This window comes from Sceloporus occidentalis, unplaced genomic scaffold, assembly GCF_023333645.1.
Source record: "Sceloporus occidentalis isolate IW3139 unplaced genomic scaffold, rSceOcc1.0.p SCAF_51, whole genome shotgun sequence".
Taxonomy (NCBI): Eukaryota; Metazoa; Chordata; class Lepidosauria; order Squamata; family Phrynosomatidae; genus Sceloporus; species Sceloporus occidentalis.
In genome coordinates, this window is record NW_028317031.1 from 4,019,151 (window position 1) to 4,039,278 (window position 20,128).

The following is a 20,128-nucleotide window of genomic DNA, read 5'->3' on the forward strand; positions in this document are numbered from 1 at the left end:
CCAAACCATTAATACATACAGAGATGATAAATAATAACCCCCCTCCCAAACTTCCTCACAAGTCATTAGTATGTTTTGGTTGTTTTAGGTAATTTGTACAAATAGATTCATAACAGCAGCAGATCTTACGGTTTTCTGCCCCGTTTTGTTAAATGACACTGCAGCCATCATACGTACCTAAGCGCATACAATAGGTGAGGGGTCTCTTTAAATTTCCTTCGTGACCCCCTTGGGGGAATCCTGCAGACCCCCTCCCCCACATTCATTTGCCCCTTCTCCTTTCCCCAGCTATTTTCGGCGAGATCTGTTTGCTTCAAGCAGCCAATCAGTGGCAAGAAACAGACCACAGAGAGGGGGGCTGCTTCCACTTCAAGTCAATGCCATTTTTTTTCTCCCCCTCCATTCTTTTTTACTGGGACTGTCAGGGACATTAAACTGTCCCTTTTAGTTGCTGAATAATATTGATAAAGAAGTTAAATTGTGTTAAGAGCTAAGAAGGTGACAGCATCCCTTTAAATGCTGCGCAGCCGTGTGTTACGTAGTTTGTCCTCTACATGTTTATCAGGGTAACCACATGACAACAGCGCATCATACGTATTCAGTGAAAACCTTCTAAAAAGACGCAAAATGCGATACACAAAGACGCCGTTCGGAACGCAGACGAATACCGACACATCACCAAAACCCTCCGGCATCGGGAGAGGACCCACCTCCAACCTCCATTAATGAAATATCGGATTACCCCCCCTAGACATTTCCCTTTCGATTGTGGTTAGAAACGTCTAATGCTTGTCACTGTAACTGCTCTATTCTCGTGGCATTTATGTCTCTGCCTTTTACATGAAAATCTAATTATAACAAAAATGACAAAGATAAAAACACAAAGAAGAACACGAAGAACTAAAGATATCACTTGCCTGAACAGCGTGGCTAGCTACACTCAGTTAGTTAGTGGCGCTACTTTGAAACATACTGCTGGTTCTTTTATTTTCTGTCCATTTTAATAGAGATCTTTGGCTTCAGAGTGAAAATGTTATAGCCAATTACCGTTGCACATACTGTGCCATTTATATATATATATATATACACGACATACAACACTTCAGAGCGTTCCCCAGCGACCTCCGGGTGACGCCATCCCCAACATCTCAAAGTCATCCCTTTCTTCTCGTTGCCATTCACCAGCTTCCACCGATTAGAAAGTCAAAGGAACGCCCGGCTGTAACACCCTATCGGGTCCCACAATGCCAATTGGCACACACAGGGGCAGACCCCGTAGAATCCCGTTAATGAACTGAATCCCAGCTAAATGATTTGTAGAGTAAGGATTGGGATTCACGTACATTTTCATTACTCCTGTCCATTTATTTGGCTCGCGGTGCTGCAGTCCAAAGATAACCGATATATTGTTTTATTTGAGAACCTTCTATTCCCACAAGAGAAATAAAATAACCAGGAATATACACACCGAGGTAACCATTCATTTAAGATAATGGTTAATATTTTGGAACTGAAGCCAGCGCTCCAAAACAGGTCCGACGGGCTTACGTTATATCGGTGAGAAAAGTTTATCCTTAACCCAGCAGCCACAGGGCAAAGGAGTGATGTCTGCGGGTCACCGTCGCCCACTTCTACCAAATGACACCCTTTGGAATACAAAAGAACGAAAAGCGGAGAAGACAAGGGCTTTCTTTGCTAATCCGTGAAAAACTGCGGTTTTAATTCTTAATCCGGTTATCCCGCTTTCCAGAAAAGCTTACTCTCGTTACTGTGTTGGTGTCAGATGGCATCGGGAAGCACGGAATTAAACCCTGCTACATTTACAACGCGTCGTTGCAGCACCCGAACACGAGACGATATTGCTGAATGTTTTTGGCTCGGTATTCTATGTTCCGAGGGCTAGTCAGAGCCAGCCCCACACGCTAACAACAAAGAGGGCGAGTGAATAAGAGAATAACTGGGAATATGTCAGGTTATTGTGTGGGATCACAACAGCACACGGTGTAGTGTCAACAGAGAGTGGCGCAGACTTTACACCACAATTAATGCCAGGGTCGTCTTCTTTGGCTAATGCCATGGACTTGATGCCTTGATCTGCACCCCAGCATAAGGCAACACGCCAAACACAAACGGTTAAAGAACACAAAGGGAGATAAAATACGGGAAACAGACGCCATGTTTTTATTCTCACGAAACAAATTCATGGGTCCGCATGTTGACGTGTTTCACGAATCTTTGCTTTCTCCATGACTTCACCTCTGGGGACAAAGACATTGTTTTTCTACTGCCCTGGAAAAAAATGTTTCGCACTACCCAAAAATATACACCCTTTAACTCGTACAAAGCGTAGTATTGTGTACGTCCTGATTTTGAAGGTTGTCCTGGGCCGCTCACTCGTGTATTTCTGTCCAGAGTAGGCTTTAAATTGCTTGAGAGTCTCCGTGGGTTAATGGACTCGATTGACTAGACATAGGGGGCATATATATATATATATATATATATATATATATATATATATATATATATATATATACACACACACACATTCTGTCGGGGTGCTTTGATGTAGAGGCGCAATAGATATATACGGTATATAGGCAAAAGGTAATTATTGTTGACCTTATTTGCATGCGCCTACCCAGAATCCCTTGTGGTTGTGGCAGCTTCAACCCCCCCTTAATATTAAGTGGAAGGGTTTTCCCATCACCTGTACCCACCATAACACATTATATATATATATACATATATATATAGTGGGACGGAATCCCCAATATTTATGTCTTATATAATAGGTGTTTTTTGGATGCTATATTAGCTGGGTATGCACTGCATTCATACTTTGTTTTTTAGGGCGTGCTCCCCATTGGATAAGGGAAGAAAATGCAATATTTTGTTGAAACACATAATAGACAGCACACACCGACTTGTAAAGAAAGCAGAGACGTTTTCTGCAGAGCTTGAATAACAGATCTGCCATCACAACAACATAATAAACAGCACAGCGGCTGCTCACGAGAAGCGTCACATGTGCCAAAGGGTTTACTAATAAAAGTAAATGAAATAAAAACAAACTTTCATACATATTCCGTATACAGCCAGTTCTGACCTGCGTTAACCCCCTACATCCCAGACATACTGTAAAGTGTAGGGTTCTTTTTAATGTATTTTTAGGCATATTTCCCAGCATAGTAAACAAACACGATTATTAATGATACGCCGCATGCCATGCCATAAATATGTATATTGCTTGTTCTTATGTGTAAAGGAACAGACTCTGATCATATAGATCGGTACTAAAACAGGCAAAGGGCAGAAATATATCCATTAAGTCATAGGACGATCGTTGCGAAACTGTCCTCCCGCACCGCTGATCATTTTGAACGAGATTCATAGGGAAGATATGACATAACCTGTAAGCACCTGGATACTTTATGATGGTTGCTAATTACGCACTTCTACAAAATACACAATCATATCACCATGGGATCCAAGAAAGTGATCTGACGGGATAAAGCGGAAGCATGTATACCATCTCATTCAAGCAGGTCACTGCGGAATCATTCATAAAAGCAGGTTATTACTTGGGGTTGTTGGTGCCGATCAACACAAGAAATAAAAAACGGCAACACTGTGGTTAAAACCAAGCGAATCGGGGCATCCTGGGCACAGGAGCTTACGTTTTTACGGCGATGGAAGATGTGTATCTGTATCCGTGCGCTCACCACAATACAATGACGTGTTGTTTCCCACCAAGTCAGCTCTGAAAGGACCACCCATGTAATGACACACGCCGAGGAGAGATGATCTCATGCTTAACAATGACCTACAAAAGGTTGTCATCCGTGTGTGATTGAGCCCGGCGTGCCAGCGCAGCAGCCGTGTGACCTTGAGACAAACTATTTAACGTCCATGTCTGAAATCTGTATTGTATTCATATGGAAATCACCTATGTAGCAACACTTTGCTTCTCATATTCTAGAATAATTTTAGCAGTAATAAGCCCATGAAAATGTATATAAATCCAGCAGTGGCGGGTCAAATGAATTGTAAGCTCTTCGGGGCCCTCTTCTCCTTCTGTACCAGTGTTTTTAAACGTATGTTAATGATATTTAAGTTCTTATTCGTTTTCACTCTAGCGTAAAGGCGCTACGGAATCTGCTGGCGCTATACAACTGGAACGGAGTGCAAAATTATTACTCGCATGCTGTACGTCCAACACAAACATGGGAGTCTTCAAAGACGATAGCTTTTATCAGGTCAACAGAGAAAAAGATGTAACGTTACGTGAGCTTTGGGGACCTCGGAGGTCTTTTCTTCACAAATACAAAGTCAAAGCACACAATTCGTTTTAACACGATGAGATTTTTCAAGGTTTTCCAGACCAGTGCAATCATTTAAAGCTTACAGAACTATGTATGTGATCAGTATGGGGGTTATTCATTGTGCGTATCAACATATACCTGTTCGGTTTTGTTTATTCTCTGTAACTAAAATCTCAATAAATTGATTATATCAAAATTATACGGGGGGTGGGGGCCTCGGCGGTAAATGTATCATACATACAGCAATAATAGGTAATCCTATAGTATAGGATATATTGCTCTACGAGAAAGGATCTAAACATAAAATATTTGTACTTTTTATTTAATAAATATTTTTCGGACGAGTATAAATAAATGATTTAAGCTTTACATTTCCTGCCATAAAGAGTTCTCCGATTTTTGCTGACAATAAGAAATTTGATATTATACAAAGGTGGCTTATTTTTTAAATGGTAGATCAATATGTTCTAACAAAAGTTTTGGGACCTATGGTCAATTTCATAGCAAATTTATAGCAATTTTATTTTTCTTTTTAATGGCTACATTTGTAATTTTTGGATTTACAGGTTAACTAAATAATACTAATAGGACCTCAATAGAATACATTAATATTAGTAGCAGACGGATTTTCTGTTAGTGTCATTTCTCCAAATGGAGGATTAGCACCACCGAGCCCAGACAATACGATGCACTAAAATAGAATTTTACTGCAGAAATGGTTAAAAAAAAAAATCTATTTAATCCCTCTCAATTACAGCACCATTTTATGCAGATTTATACAGGTTTTGATAAAAGTCCTCGAGAGGAAAGGGGGGAAATTTAGATATTGCTGTAATTTGGGATAGTAGAAAATGAATTTGAAAATTCTAGACTGCAAGAATATATCACCTAGCAATGTATGTATATAATATATACATATAAAATATATTTTCACATAATTTTTTGTATGTATGTATTTACACACACATATATATATATACTGTAAGTCAAATTGTTATGTTCTGTCTACCCGTTGTATAGCGATACGGAAAATGATTGCGCTATATACAACAATAATAATAATAATAATAATAATAATAGATATTGATATAAAATAATCCAAACTGTGATTATTCTTCATCAAAATTGGTACATCTATAAAAAAGCTGAATTCGATTAAATTAAAGAAATCACAGCTACTTTAAGCCTTAAATATATACGATAGTAGGGCAGATTGACATACATACATACATTAATGTATATTAATATGTATATGATAAAATTAAATGTCATTACTCCATATATTAAATAGTTAAAAGCAAGGTTATTGCGGACACAGCACTGGGAACCCATGGGCTGATACACTGGGTGCTAACCCTATGAGCTTGCACTTACCCGTGGGCTCCTCATGCCAGGCGGGCGGCACAGTCTCCGCTTCTGAGCAGCACGGTTGCCCCGGGATACCTGTATCTGGATAGACCGTTGTCTGTGGGGTAGAGCTAGGCCTCAATCCGCCTCCTCAAGCCTCTGCTGGGCCAGGATAGTATCCCCCGTCGTCCGGTTCCTGAGCGCTGCGAGGCCCGGCTCCGTAACCCTCCAGCTCCGCTGTCACTGCCATGTCCGGCCCGACGAGAGGAGAGGAGGAGATAGAGGAGAAGCCTAAGCCGAGCCGAGGTACGACAGCGCCCCCTGCCGGCTAGGAGAGCGCACTGCTGCGGCCTTGCACAGGAAGGTGACTGCCTCACAAAATGAATGTGTGGCCATAATAATAATAATAATAATGAGCAGTTCTGAGCACAATTCGAATTATAAGTATAGTGAATTCTAGAGAATAGCTTTAAATGTGAAGCATATGCTGTGGAAATTAATGAACAGCTTCTACTTTTCATTTTTACCATTTTATACGGTATTTTTTGCCAAAAATACTGGCAGGGGCCTCATTTTGCTTCGGTTATTATTGTTGGAGGCCTGCTAGCAAATTATTCATCCATTTAGCAACGAATAATATATATTACATTCATATAGCGCCAACAATCTCCACAGCGCTTCTTACAGTCCATACATTCAAAGGGTCTGACCAAACTAGAACTGACAGAATAAAACAAACCGGTACATCATATATATATATATTTATATATACAGTAATAGAGATATCGCATTAGTTCTGATTATTTTAGCTGTGATTAAATATTGCAGACTATCCCCAAAATGTAGCTTAGAGGGAAGGTGTTAAATTGATCACTACTAGAAACGCATCACTCAGATGATGTCAGAGAATGAATCCCGCAGTCAGCATATTGGAGCTCTGCAGGAGCTGAGGTGGGAGATACAGCAGCCTCTGCCGTCGGTACCCGGATGAAACCGAAGCCTTCAGCTCCGAGCTGTGTTTGTTTTGTTTCTTAATATCCTGGTTACGGGGAGAGTAATGGGGTTCGGGGAAATAGTCGCTTTACCGACCCCGTATTTAATGGGTAATAGGTGTACATAGTATACTTTGAGCAAGTCTACCTTAAAAAGGATGCGTGAAAAGCAGACCTTATAAGCCTCCAGCCTTGTCAATGCATTTCTCATATACTGTGTATGAATATAAATCCAAACCAGGGTCGCTTAAACTTGGGGTCGGGACCCAGTAATGGGCTATGAGCATACCGGGGGACTTTTAGGCTCTGGCTACCCAGACCCGTTTCCAAACTCCTTTAATTTGTGTGTTAGTGAAATAAGGAGGAGAGCGAGTGTGCAGAAACGCCAGTCCTTTAACCCGGAGGTTTAGCGCCACGACCCAGAAGAAGGGAGAAGCAGAGCTTTAACTGAAGTCCTCCGGGAAAGTAAGGGAGGTGGGGGGTACAAGATGAATGTGTGTGAGAAATGAATAAAGGATTGAAGGAGATGATAAGGGAGTTAGAGTATGTAACCATGCATGTATGTTACAGTGGATGTGTTAGCATGAGTGTATATGTGTGTGTGTGAGCATTAGCGTGTGTTTGCATGAGTGGGTAAATGTGTGTCACTGTGTGTGTTGCGGGGGGGGGGGGGGTCATTTGGCCAATATGGCCATTTGGCTTCTCCTGCCCCCTGGGCCAAAAGGTGCCAGCCATTCCCTGGTAGGTGCTGTGTAGATGTGCTCTTGTGCTGTAATAAAAGTACTGAAAACAAACTGCAGACATTCATTCACAAAGACCCCAGCCTTAGCTATAGTGGAGGACTGGAGGTGCTGTGCCCTGCTCAACAGCATTTAACACTGTAATTACTGTAACAAATCATTCCTGGGCTATCAGATTCCCCAGATTGGCTACTAACTTCCAAATGTGTGTTTGCATCACTCTATTACTGCACCACTTGGCTGAGCCTGTCCTGTGGGCCAAAAGTAAATTGCCCTCCCCTTAAAGCACACAAATAGGGTAGTAAGCGTATGTGACATTACTGGACCGGGGCATGGGGCCAAGGTTTGAAGAGCACTGAGCATAGCAATGTTGAGCTTTATGGGCAATCAGAACGGTGGGAGGTCATATTTTCTTTTTTAATAAAGTCCATTTCTAAAACCTGGGTCTCTTTGCTACGGATATGGAAACATTTCCTAAATAAAATCCCTCCTGGTCAGTCTTTCTATATGTAAGAAGACTGCATGCAGATGGGATGAGGGTGCTTAAACCAAAAAAGCCACAAATAATAATAATTACATCATGATTTATAAGCTTTGAGGTTACTCAGTGAATATCTGGCAAAAAGATTTAAAACACACAAAAAAATACAAAACTAGTTTACTGCATAGTTACTTAATCACGATGACAATGCAAGTTTCAATTATTTAAAGTGTTAAACAATTAGACAATATTAATAACATTACATGCAATTTTTATATATGGAAATTGTAAACAACGAAGTTGGCTGCAAACGAATTAGATTTTTTTTTAGAACGTGGAATGTCTCTGGAATTTAGATTTTTCTCAATTTTCAAAAATTGATTTCGAAATGGTTCAATATTTGAGGTCCACGCTCTAATTTTTAATCAAATATATTGATAAACGTTTTGATACCTATTTGTATTTCCTCTTTTTTAGTGCACTTAAATATTTTTTTAGATATTGTATTCTAATGTAGTTCTCCCATTGCTGCTGCCGCTCCTTGCCAAGTGTAAGACTGAAACCCAACGAACCATTGATTCTCCCCATATACAATTCTAAAAGTCCTTTGTAGATTATGTGGATTAGTAAAAAGTAAAAGTAATTGATTCCGTTTGCCTTTTTGGGTGTCACCTTATATCTAACCTTTTTTGTTCATCCAAATGCAGATGGATTGATCAGAATCAACTCTATACATTTGGTCTTTCCTCTCACACCCTACCTCGGACCATGAAGACATCTCTTCATTGGCAGCGCACACACGGAGATACCCACCTTCAGCACATAATTTCCAGGGGGTCAAAGACCCCCCCCGAGCACAAGAGCTTTTCATGCGCCCATTAATTGCAATGACAAATGGGGGTTACACTGCAGCAAGTACTGCAATAAGCATTCACGGTTGGTGGTGCTGTTCGGGGCAGCGGACGGTGCATTTAATATTTTTAGCAGCCGAGCCATGATTGTACGTTTTATCCAGCCTTTATACATCGGCAGCTACTGGGAGAGCTGTCACGCACATAAAGATACATTGACAGAATTACTTCCACACATTTGATTTTAAATTAGAAAATTCAAAATTCACATTAGTCAAACACAAACGTTTCTTTGTGCGTTTAGGCGTCCTGTTAGCCATGACAAGCAGAATGCCGTCAGCCCGCTGCCGGAGAATGTTAAATCTCTGCTTTTACATCTGTACCATATGTTCTGCGTTTGTTAGAACACAATCGGATGCGCTCGAGTACGACATCTCATTAGCAGGCGTATGAAAACACACACCCTGACAGGCGAGGATGACATATCAAACAAGATCAATCGCAAGAAACTTAAAATGGGAAGCTTCACAGAACTGCATCTCGACAGCGTCACAGAAGCTATGCGAAGCTACGGTCCGAAATGCTGACAGCGGGAAACACACAGCGCAGAAAAGCTAGTTTTCTTTATAGGCATCGGTGACGTCAAAGATTTCGCATGTTGCTGACCTATACATGTATAGAGATCCCGCTGCATATTACGAGATATATAAACGCACAGAATCAAAGGATAGGGGTCCGGTCTGGGCCAGGATATTTTTACTGCTCCTTACAAAGCGCTTTATTTTAAATTGAGTATGCCATTTAAATTCTTGCAATTGTTACACTTGTGGTTTTCATTTTATTTGGGAGTAAACGGGATGAACAGAATCCACGATAACATCCAGCGCCCAGGTGCATTGCCAGATTTCCTTAACTCCTGAGGTCTATGTCATTCAAAAGAAAAGTATTGTAACACCATGGTAACATGTTCATTTACCCTTCTCAGGATCTGCATGATTAACCCTTTACACTAACTCTACCCTTCAACAGCAAACGGTTCTGATAGACTTGGGAGAGGTAATTGCTGCCTATGGTGGATTTAGTCAAACATTGTCCAAACGACTGAAGGGCCCACCTCTGCCTTGTAGCCTGTAAAACATGGGGTAAGAGTACTGGGTAGAAACATGTAAGCGCTACGTGGTCCTTTTGGTGCAAATCTATCTCCATCAATTATGTAAATTAAACCTTAAGGATGTGCAACACTAAATTCAAGGACTTCTTTTAGAAGTGAATTCAATTGATCCAGCTGAAGGAGAAAAAAAAAAAATAATATTCAAACAAAAGCCGTGTAAAGATATCAGATAGTATCCAAATCTCTTTCCACGCACACACAAAAATTCAAATGAGGGGAAGCAATTGATTTCATTTGCCTTTTTGGGCAGCTATGTAGTTAAATGGTGTTAAGAATTGTGAACAATGCTATAAAATAAATAGAACAAACTGTAAAGAAGTGTTTTATTTCTACATTATGGGGCAAGAAATAAAGTGTTATCCGAAACTTCTGCTCTGAAGGCGGCTCTTCAGAGCAGACAAAAATGTTACCAGTAATTTTTTTATTTTTTTTTACCATTTCCAAAAAGGCCAGTCCCAGGGAAGTGCAAAACGCAAAATAAACAGCAAAGAAAAAAAAATGCTGCAAGAGCATCATTAAAATACAAAATATTTATATTATGGAACTATTAACACATGATGTTTGCTTGTAAAACTTTGGAACCGCACAGCTGATTTTTCTCATTTTGCTAAAATCAAGTCCATGTCATCTTCCAAGTATCTCCAATATTTTCAATTTGCTTCATCCTTAGAGGCTTCATCAAAGTTCTCTACAAGTTCTGTTGAGAAATAAAGAAAAAGATTTTTATTTTTTTTTTAAAGTTTTATGTTGGTTGTGTCATAGATAGAGGACAGGGCAGGATTGAGTATGGCAATCCACGGAGTCTACAATGTATTATAAAAGGGACAATACCAAAAAGCTTCTCGGGTTCTGCATAACATGAATTTAAAGGGGCATTCTACCGTCCCAATCAGCCTACAAAGGAATTCACATTAGGAAGCGCAGGGATCTTATTCCAACCCCAGGGAAATCTTCCAATAGTAAGCTCAGAGCTGGCTGGCGGGGAGTCATTCATGCTGCACAGCATAAAGGGCAAATCGCTCTTATATGGCGACAAAAAAGCACCAACATCCATTTTTACAGATAAATGCAAATGAATCACGTCCTCGAGAACTCTTGTCCAAACAGTGTTGCCGTTTTAAACAGGGTTCACTACTTTGTCACTAAAGGAACTTTGATTTCAATTGCAAAAAGTAAACAATATCAACTTTCTACAAGTCGAACTATAAGCTCCTTAAGGCCTTTTAAGGAAAGCATTCAGAGCAGAATGAATACTCACCAGGAACATCGTCCTCCTCCTCCTCTATGTCCTCTGGTTTGGAGGTTTTACTATCCAACACTGAAAAGAGAAACGCCAATGATAGTCAGGAAGATAAAACACACTAACAACCAGATTTGTGATTAAGTGATATATTTCACAAGGTTTAACACATTTCAAGAGCCTATTCAACCCACAAAGATGGAACATCTGCTTCGATAATCTTATATGAATGTAGATCTGCTTTTTTGTTATAGGTCAGTGCTATTTATTCTGAATTGTACCGCACTAATGTCAAACCACGGCATAAATACATGAATGCCAGACTAACGCAAGACTTAGAGCGGTACCAACATGTCCAAGAACTCAAATGAGCAATTAAACATGCAATAAAACTTATATCTCAGGTTACCACTGTGTTTAACTCCCGTCCCTAATAGTGCGTCTGAGAGACAAACAAAAGTGTTCTTGGGTTACATAAAGCTGAAATAATTAACTTGCAAAATTTTACACACTGGAACTCAGTCTGGAGTAAAGCATCTCTCCCGACAAAGATTAAAATACCCATAAAAATAACAATGAGCTCAGACTGCGCTTTTATTACAGTTATATAAAACCTGAACGGCGTGTTCGGCTAGCCCATCTGCTCTCGAGTTTTCTGGGTGTGTAAATAGCGAGCGTGTAACGTGCTGACTCGGCAGCGCCCATGTACTCACCCTGCCTTGGGAACTGTTCAGCTAACTTGCGGAGACTTGTGAGACTGTCAGCCCCCAGTTGGCTTAAGATCCCTGGGAGCATTTCTGTGATCTGTTTAACTTCTGCGTGACCGGTGATCGCAAACGTGTTGGCAGAGAGAGATGCCTGGACCTTGGGATTGTTGAAGTGGATAACCGTGCCGTCATCTTTAATCATATTCACCTACAGAGAAAAAACATTTTAAACAGGGATTTGATACCTACAACTGTATACAAGCAAACTTCAGACTGCTCAACCTCTTCATGACACAATGCATTGTTTTGAATGGGTTTAAGGACAACCCATTGTATGTTCAGGTGATGCTCCAAAGTATTATATACTTGACACAAGAAACTCATGTACGTTAGATGAATGTGAACCACTCATCATTGTGTATGGAAACTACATGATCCGTGTGAATTTTCTGACCATGGTAACAAATTGTGATACTATCTCCAAACTCAGGACTTAAACCTTAAAGTCTTTTTATTTCTATATGGTCTGTTTTTGACCCACCAGGCGCAAGGATGAGAAAAAAAATGTAAAGATGCAGACCAGACAACCTTTTTAATGCAGCAACTGCGATGGAATAGAAAAAGCAATAAATAGTAACTTATTCTGCAAGACTAACTGCTCATTTCTCCAAAACGCAAATGTCTTCTCTTAGTCGACGGGGAGAATGTTTTCATGGTTTATTACACGGTAATTTTCCAAGGGAACAAAACCGTACCTCCTCGATGCCAGCAATATTATTAACTGCAAGTTTTTTGAGAGAGCTCTGAAGTTTTTTGTCATCAGCGGTAGCAGTTCTGTGTACAACCTTCTTCTTTCTGCGGGCTGTACCCTAATGGAAGAAGAAAACAAAAATAAAACACGTTCCGACCCTATAAAAACCACATGCACCCTGCTTGGCTTCACACAGTACGGTAACACTGAAGTAAAGCTCTAAAGTTAAATACAATTAAAAAAAGCACATGTAGTAATCGTCAAACAGGCAACAAAAGGTAACGGACATAAAAGCCAAGAAAAACACTCGAGGACTGACCTTGCCTCCTATCCGCACTTGTGCCTGAAGCTTTGCAAGTTTTTCTTGATTCATATTGAACCTGAAAGAGTTAAAAAGCAGCATTAAATAACTAAAACCACATTCAGTGAGAACGCAAAGGGAATATATTACATATATTATAAAGAGAAGATATATAGAGCAATATATAAATATAGTGAGCATTTTGGGATCATCAGCAACATATACACACATCGTAGAAGTTATATTAAACGAGGCAAATCTGATTCACATTGTTAAATATATCACAATCAGCAGAAACCTTGTATTGAGTGAGCAACACTTGTTTTTCTCTCTGTCTCCGGGGGTGAACATCTATATTCCCCCGGGGCAAACAGATTTAAGCTACTAAGAAATGCACACCGACGAAACAGGATAATTAATTTCCATAACGAAATTTTGCAAAGCAAAAAATAGGATTGCTACTTTTCCTTAGTTTCTTCATTCCTGGGTTGTTAAGGACCACGTATCAAACTTTTATCACTTCCGAGCACAGCAAAATGTATTGCGGCTCGTTATTGGCCCAGAACTTGGGGAATTAGACATTTAGACAATCCCGTTGCAAAGCCCAAAACAGGGTCTTATCGCTATAACACCCAAAGGAACCCACTGACTGCACCAGGCACCTGACGCCATAGCGACAAGACCACTTTGGTCAAGAATGGCTCTTTATTCCATTATTTTCCTAATCACATGACCACCTTAAGTAAACAAGGCGAGGGGTCGCCCGAAGGCAGAAAATTCTAAGCTATTGCCAAATCTCCTGACTATATATGAAAAGGCAGCTGCATATCTACCCCCAGATCTGCGACTAGATTGTAAGCTCACAAGAGCAGGGACTCTCTTATTTTTTGCGGTTTGTGATTTTAATTTATTTTACCGACTCTGTTGTAGCAGCGCTACAGAATCTGCTGTCGCTATATAAATGTAACATACACCATGATTCCGAGACATTATACAGAATTAATCAAATGGATTAAGGGTGTCATAAATGTGCACAGATTATCCTGTATACGAGACCCAGCAGTCATACAAGGTCACGAACGTGAGGTGCCATGTTGGGGGCTCTAAATAGATCTCCCCCCGAGAAAGGCGCACACAGTGGATATAACCCCGTGTAAGCAGCCGCTGGAGCCTTAGGCTTCGCTAAAGATTCATATATCTTGTTTCCCGTACACGCAGAATCCGACACGCTGGGCGTATAAACACTAGTGGAGAAATGACAGCCATACTAACCTAACCCACACTAAATACGGGCCTCTGTCTAGAGATGCGGCTGATCTTGTGCTTGGAGCTCGGGATCCCTTTCCGGTTTGTGTGCAGGCACCAGAGAAAATCTCACTACCTACACTTGGCCTCTTCAAACCTAACGGGAAAAGCTTAGGCGAGCTCCTGAACGCAGCCACCGGGAGGAACTCACCTTACCGTAGAGCTCCGCAGCAGCACGAGGTAATCAAGATGGCGCCGACGGTAGAAGGGAGGGACGCAGCGTCTCGACGTACCAAGTAGGCCGGGCCCACAAGGGTCGCGATGACGTAACTGGCGCTGCGCTAATAGGGTAATGCGCACAGGCCAAGGTGGTGTTAGACGAGCTGGGCCTTCACGGCGGCTGTATATTTCACAATGTGCTGCGTCTGCTATAAATAAACTCCTTGGCCTGTCACATAGTGATTTACAGGCCTATGTTAAAGGGCCACTTTCATGCATATGATAGCTAACAGGTCCCATTAAATTGACATGATGTCGCTATTAGAAATGCATGGACTCTACTGACCTGTGATGATATACTGCCCGCCGGGCACACGCGTGTGAAGGGGGATACGGGGTGGGGAGCTGCAGATTTGCAACTGGAGTTTCTCTGTAGCTAGGTACTTATTTTTTTGTATTTATTTGAAAGTATTTATGAATTACTTTAATATTTTTTTAGGGGGGCTTCTTCCATTTTATGGAGAATGCTGGTTTCATTGTTTCTTCAGCAGGGACTGAAAATAGAATTTCTTCAGTAATATGCAATAAGTTACACAACATTGCAACACAATCCTCTACTTCCAAAGTGCATATAAACACTGAATATAATTTTTTTACTGTATATTGTATCACAACAATAAATCCTATTGCCTTCCATTGGCCTAGAATTTGTTATGCTGTTTTACAAGAGATTACAGAAAAAAGGTTCCAGGCGAGGTAAAGGGGTGGGTAAGGGAGGCAGTGTGTGATAAAATGAGTGTGTGTTAGCATGAATGTGTGTGTATAATAATGCATGTTAGCAGGTGTGGGGCCAATAAGGCCACTTGGCTTTAGCTATCCCTCCCAGGCCAGAGGGTGCCAGCCCTCCCCTGACTATGAAGCTGGTATTTCTTTTAGATGATAGTACTTAAGAGGTTAACACAGGGAATAACGTTAATACCTGAATTCTATCCCTGTATGCCGTATAACACATACACCATTCTGATTAGCTTCTGTTTCTTTAACCATGTAAATATCCGGATAACATCGATTATGAGACACCCGGGGCACCCAAGATGCTACATATTACAGTGAACAAGAGTTTTAGTTTGTAGACAGCAGCTTATTAGCCGTTTGTAAGAGTTCTCGTTATCTCAGCCCAATCGCCAATCTCCTTATCATATCCGTGGGGCAAGCAACAGAATGTCACAGTCTTATTAACCCAGCTGGACGCTCTGACTAATGAAAGTCTATGGAGGAACAGACTTCATTAGCTTTACTGTAAAACATCAGCTCAGTGTGGTGTTGAGGGAAAGTCACCCAATAATATCAAGACTGACAATAACGGCAGCCGCCAGATCTGCAGATAAAGGGAGTTTACTGAAGCCAAATGAAATAAAAGCAAGTTTTTGTTTATTGTAATCAATGCAAACCTGCATTACTGTTACCAATTAATGTTATGAAACAATATGACATTTCTTATGACGTTCCTCCCTACGTCAAAAGCGCAAAGCCCTCTGGCCTACAGTTGCTATCAGTTGCTCTGCCTGAGATTGATGAGCGTTGCAATCCACCAGGACAGAAGCAGCTGCTTCCTGCAGGGATCCTGTGAGCTCTCCTTGACCTCTATGGCTTTTCTCACGCGTTCGGTGAGCAGAGCGCCCCCTGTCTGCAGAATGATACACAAGCAGTCAGGCCGGGGCCCTCCTCCGGCTCCGCCCCCTGTCTGCAGAATGATACACAAAGCAGTCAGGCCGGGGCCCTCCTCCGGCTCCGCCCCCTGTCTGCAGAATGATACACAAAGCAGTCAGGCCGGGGCCCTCCTCCGGCTCCGCCCCCTGTCTGCAGAATGATACACAAGCAGTCAGGCCGGGGCTCTTCTCCGGCTCCGCCTCCTGCATCCGCTCACATCACTTCCCCGTGCGCTGCACGTCTCTTTATCCTGCTCCCTGCTCTGGATATGCGGCCCTCCGGTACCCGGGACTCGGCGGCGCTGTGCGCAGGCCTGCTACTACTGCTCGGGGCCCTCCTGGTGTCTGCAGAGGAAGGCCTGGGCCGGGGTAATTATCCTTCTATCAGGAGGGGGTTTTAGGGGCTGACAGAGGGGTATAATGTGGGTGACACACCCTGGGGGGCTGTGGGTAATTGGGGTGCCCCTTGGTAAGTTTACCGTTGGGCCCCCAGCTGTGCTGCAGAGGGTTTGGGGCAGTAAATAGGGGAATTCCCACTATACTATTCTATGGCTTCGCTATCGTTCTATGGTTTCAATGAGTATGTTTGTGATATTTGTGTAAATAGTTGTGAAAATAAATTGCATCATTTGTAACTTTATCACTTATTCCCCTGTCTCCCGTGAGTTCTCTCCCACCTGTGGTCCTCGGCTATCTGCTGCTGACCTGGAAGCTGCTTCAGAACACGGCAGGGATTGTGTCGCAGGGCGCAGTTTGATCTTCTCAATATTTATTAAAAAATGCCCTCCTGCTAGCCAAATATTGTTGCAAAGACAGCAAAATGTGACTTACGGCTGTGACAATTTACCAAATGACTTAGTGGAACTTCATCTTTAATGTTTCCTTTTGCCCGTAAACTATTTGCTGGCCTCCTGGTAAATTATCAAAAAAGAGGCCATGCCATGTAGTTCTTTAACAAGTGACTCTTAGGCGCTCTTTGATTGCGTCTGTCAATCTGTTATTATAATGTCCGCGGCTTTGAGGGTTTTCTTTCTTCCAGGTATTTTATGTGTTAATTTTTTGCCAGCTCTTTTTATGTAATAAGTAGTGAGTTTGTATCAAAATATGTTATCTGAATTTAGGATTTGGAGATCATATCAACTGGAGGACTCTAGAAGATGCAAAAAAGGAGGCGGCTGCCAGGTAACGTCTGCCCAGGACCCAGCATTTTGCGGGTTCTTGAGACAAGTCTGGCTGGTGTATTATAAAATACTGGTTCCTGGGTGGTGAAAGAATGTATATTATAAAATACTGGTTCCTTTGCATTTTCGTGGTGAGCCCTATGTAGATACAGGGTGTCATTCTGCTGAATGTACCCATATGCATTTGCCCCTTTGCCTGCCCCGGCTCCTTTCTGTGTGTTAATATACATTCTTCTTTAGTGGGGCTGTCATGGTAAACGGTCTGTTTAATGGGAAAAACACCCTTTTAAGAACTGTTTAAATGATAAAGTAACAGAAGGTGTTGTCTAATAGAGGGATTTAAAGCCCTGCTGAGTTGTGCAGAATATGGTCTTATTAGGTTTGCATACATTTGGGCTGCTAAACTTGTGTTTGTGTTTGCAGTGGGCTACCAATAATGCTTGTGATCCATAAAACCTGGTGTGGAGCCTGCAAAGGTAATTTAAATGACATCATCTACTTGGCTATAGGTCCTTATGTATTGGTTCTTCAGCAAATCTACATCTCTCTCTCTCTCTCTCTCTCTCTCATATATAATGTGTATGTAGATGTGAAAACTGGACCTTTAAGTGTATACTATGGGGGAGGAATAATTATGTAGATTCTATCACCACCCTGCTTGAACCTTGGCTTATGTCCCCATATATAATAGTGATATTCTATTTGTTTTGTAGCCTTGAAGCCAAAATTTGCAGAGTCCAAAGAACTTTCAGAATTGTCGCATAACTTTGTGATGGTCAATGTCGAGGTGAGGGACTAAAGCCTACTTCTCAACGGCAGACTTTGTGTCTGAAAGTATTTTGTTACAAACTGGTTTAAGCGTGGCCTTATCACATTGTCTTGCTGTCTCTAGGATGAAGAGGAGCCAAAAGATGAAGCTTTTAGCCCTGATGGCGGATACATTCCTCGAATTCTTTTCCTGGGTCAGTGTGATTTATAGGACTGGTTTTGGCTCATACTATGAACAAGCGACTATGATGGCTCTATAGCCACATTTATTTATTCTTTGCTTGGTTCTTTGTTTCCCTGACCGTACGTTCAAGTTTAGTTAGCAAATGGTACGTTAATTTTGTTTCTGGTCCTAACGTAGAATATTAATGTTGCAGATCCCAGTGGTAAAGTTCGTCCTGAGATAATAAATTCCAGAGGGAACCCGAGTTACAAGTATTTCTACAACACAGCTGAACAAGGTATGTAATGTGACATAAGCTGCCCGCATACTTAAGGATTTGTCTGTCCCAACAGGCAAGGTGTTTAAAACAATTCACAGGTAAAACCGGCTAGTTTCTGTTAATTTGATGGGTCGATATAAATGTATAGAATCTCAGCTTGTGCCTTTATTCCGTTGAGGAATAACCGGCACTGCATCCATTTGGGTTGTAAGCAGGTTACTTGGCAGCGCCGTAAGGATACGTCCGGTAAGGATGTCTTACCTGTGTGCCTTCTACCAGTGCCGTGTTGAGTTTGTTACCTACCTGGATTGGATTTCGCCTTCTACCCATTTTTAGTTACCAAGTCCTTGGCAAAACCTTGTATCTGTAACTTCCTACTTATTCTTTATTTCCAGTCATTGAAGGAATGAAGGAAGCCCAGGAGATATTAACAGGGGATGTCTTCAGAAAGCAGATGGATGAGTTGTAACCCCGCATCAAGCGCTGCGCACCAACTGCGGAGCGTAAATGGTCATCTTCCTAACAGAACGAGCCTGCAGTTCGGTGGCGGAAGTGCCCGTTATCCACCATTACTTGCAAAACGGGAGGCTAGCGGTTTTAAACAGTTCTTCGTTGTAACTTCCTTGTTTGTAAAACCCCCCAAAAAACTATATATATATATATATATAATTTTTATTATTTTTTTGTGTTTTGGAAACCTTCATAAAACTAGTAAATCCATTTTTTTTTTTTCTTTCAGAATTTCTGAAATTGAGCTTGTGTTTTCATGGTTCCTTTTAGTCCATAGCACATGTATTTTAATAATTAAATGTATTGTTCTATTTAGGGATAGATGGTTACAGATTTCATGGTCGTTCCTCTGGAATTCAGACTTTAGCTGGAGCACAGAGAGACCACCGATCCAGGAGACAAAATGGCTCTAGGTAGATTTGTTTTTTTGTATTATGACAACTTTAATTGAAACTTGTACCTGGAAAATATGCCTGTGTAATCTTGGTCCCCAGAGAGATCAACCTCGGTTTATACCAACGATGTATGGAAATACCACACCGGATACTCCCTGCCTGTGACATATGTTAATATCTCTATATTGTATAGTGATGTCACTCTAGCAGCTATGACCTCATTAAGGTTTCATAAAGTATAGAATGACAGGCTGGTTCAGTGGTTCCAGGATTTGTTCATTAAACAAGCTCTACATTTGTACACAGAACACTAGATACAGTATATATTTGTTTTTGTTTTTTGATATTTCAACCATGTCAGCATTAAACAAAAAAAAAACAACCCAGCAGAATGAACAGCCCATTGATAGGCAAGTGCATGCCGTCCTTAATATGACACTATTAGCAGCATCTTAATTACTTTATTTAAAAAAAAATGTTACGGGTTACAAAAAAAAAAAGCCCCCCCCCCCCCCCCCAGCTGCTTCATAGTCAAATAGCAGTAGCTTTCATGCATTTCACAACGATGAAAGTATAACTAAATCCCACATCCAGCAATGGGGGGGCATCGCTATCCCATATTACAACTTTGAAGATAGGGCAATCCCTACACAAGTTTATCTCGGTCAAACTGAGATTATCAATAGACTTGTGCCCAGTGGCATATCCTGGCCTAGGGCTGCAAAACTGGGTGGCAGATTGCCCTCTTGGGTGAT

At 41.3% G+C, this 20,128-nt stretch overlaps 2 protein-coding genes across 2 annotated transcripts; one reads left to right on the forward strand and one right to left on the reverse strand.

The window, feature by feature from the left end:
• Window positions 1-10,532: 10,532 nt before the first annotated feature.
• Window positions 10,533-14,389, reverse strand: LOC149288490 (transcription factor BTF3 homolog 4). Its single transcript, XM_089491717.1, has 6 exons — window positions 14,360-14,389; window positions 12,922-12,982; window positions 12,607-12,720; window positions 11,858-12,059; window positions 11,163-11,222; window positions 10,533-10,601 (listed from the first exon to the last, which is right to left on the reverse strand). The coding sequence occupies exons 2-6, from the start codon at window positions 12,973-12,975 to the stop codon at window positions 10,555-10,557; spliced, it is 477 nt and encodes a 158-aa protein (XP_089347843.1). The 5' UTR covers window positions 12,976-12,982; window positions 14,360-14,389; the 3' UTR covers window positions 10,533-10,554.
• Window positions 14,390-16,234: 1,845 nt separating this feature from the next.
• Window positions 16,235-18,937, forward strand: LOC149288491 (thioredoxin domain-containing protein 12-like). Its single transcript, XM_089491663.1, has 7 exons — window positions 16,235-16,445; window positions 17,198-17,258; window positions 17,681-17,733; window positions 17,971-18,044; window positions 18,150-18,219; window positions 18,403-18,486; window positions 18,864-18,937. The coding sequence occupies exons 1-7, from the start codon at window positions 16,235-16,237 to the stop codon at window positions 18,935-18,937; spliced, it is 627 nt and encodes a 208-aa protein (XP_089347789.1).
• Window positions 18,938-20,128: the final 1,191 nt, after the last annotated feature.

Excerpts from the sequence above, each read along its gene's own strand:
- LOC149288491 (XM_089491663.1), top strand. The coding sequence starts at position 16,235 with ATGATACACAAGCAGTCAGGCCGGGGCTCTTCTCCGGCTCCGCCTCCT. Across the intron at positions 16,446-17,197 it reads AGAGGAAGGCCTGGGCCGGG|GATTTGGAGATCATATCAAC; the intron begins GTAATTATCCTT and ends ATCTGAATTTAG. Across the intron at positions 17,734-17,970 it reads CTGGTGTGGAGCCTGCAAAG|CCTTGAAGCCAAAATTTGCA; the intron begins GTAATTTAAATG and ends TTTGTTTTGTAG.
- LOC149288490 (XM_089491717.1), bottom strand. The coding sequence starts at position 12,975 with ATGAATCAAGAAAAACTTGCAAAGCTTCAGGCACAAGTGCGGATAGGA. Across the intron at positions 12,721-12,921 it reads AAGTGCGGATAGGAGGCAAG|GGTACAGCCCGCAGAAAGAA; the intron begins GTCAGTCCTCGA and ends TTCTTCCATTAG. Across the intron at positions 11,223-11,857 it reads TGAACAGTTCCCAAGGCAGG|TGTTGGATAGTAAAACCTCC; the intron begins GTGAGTACATGG and ends TTCTCTTTTCAG.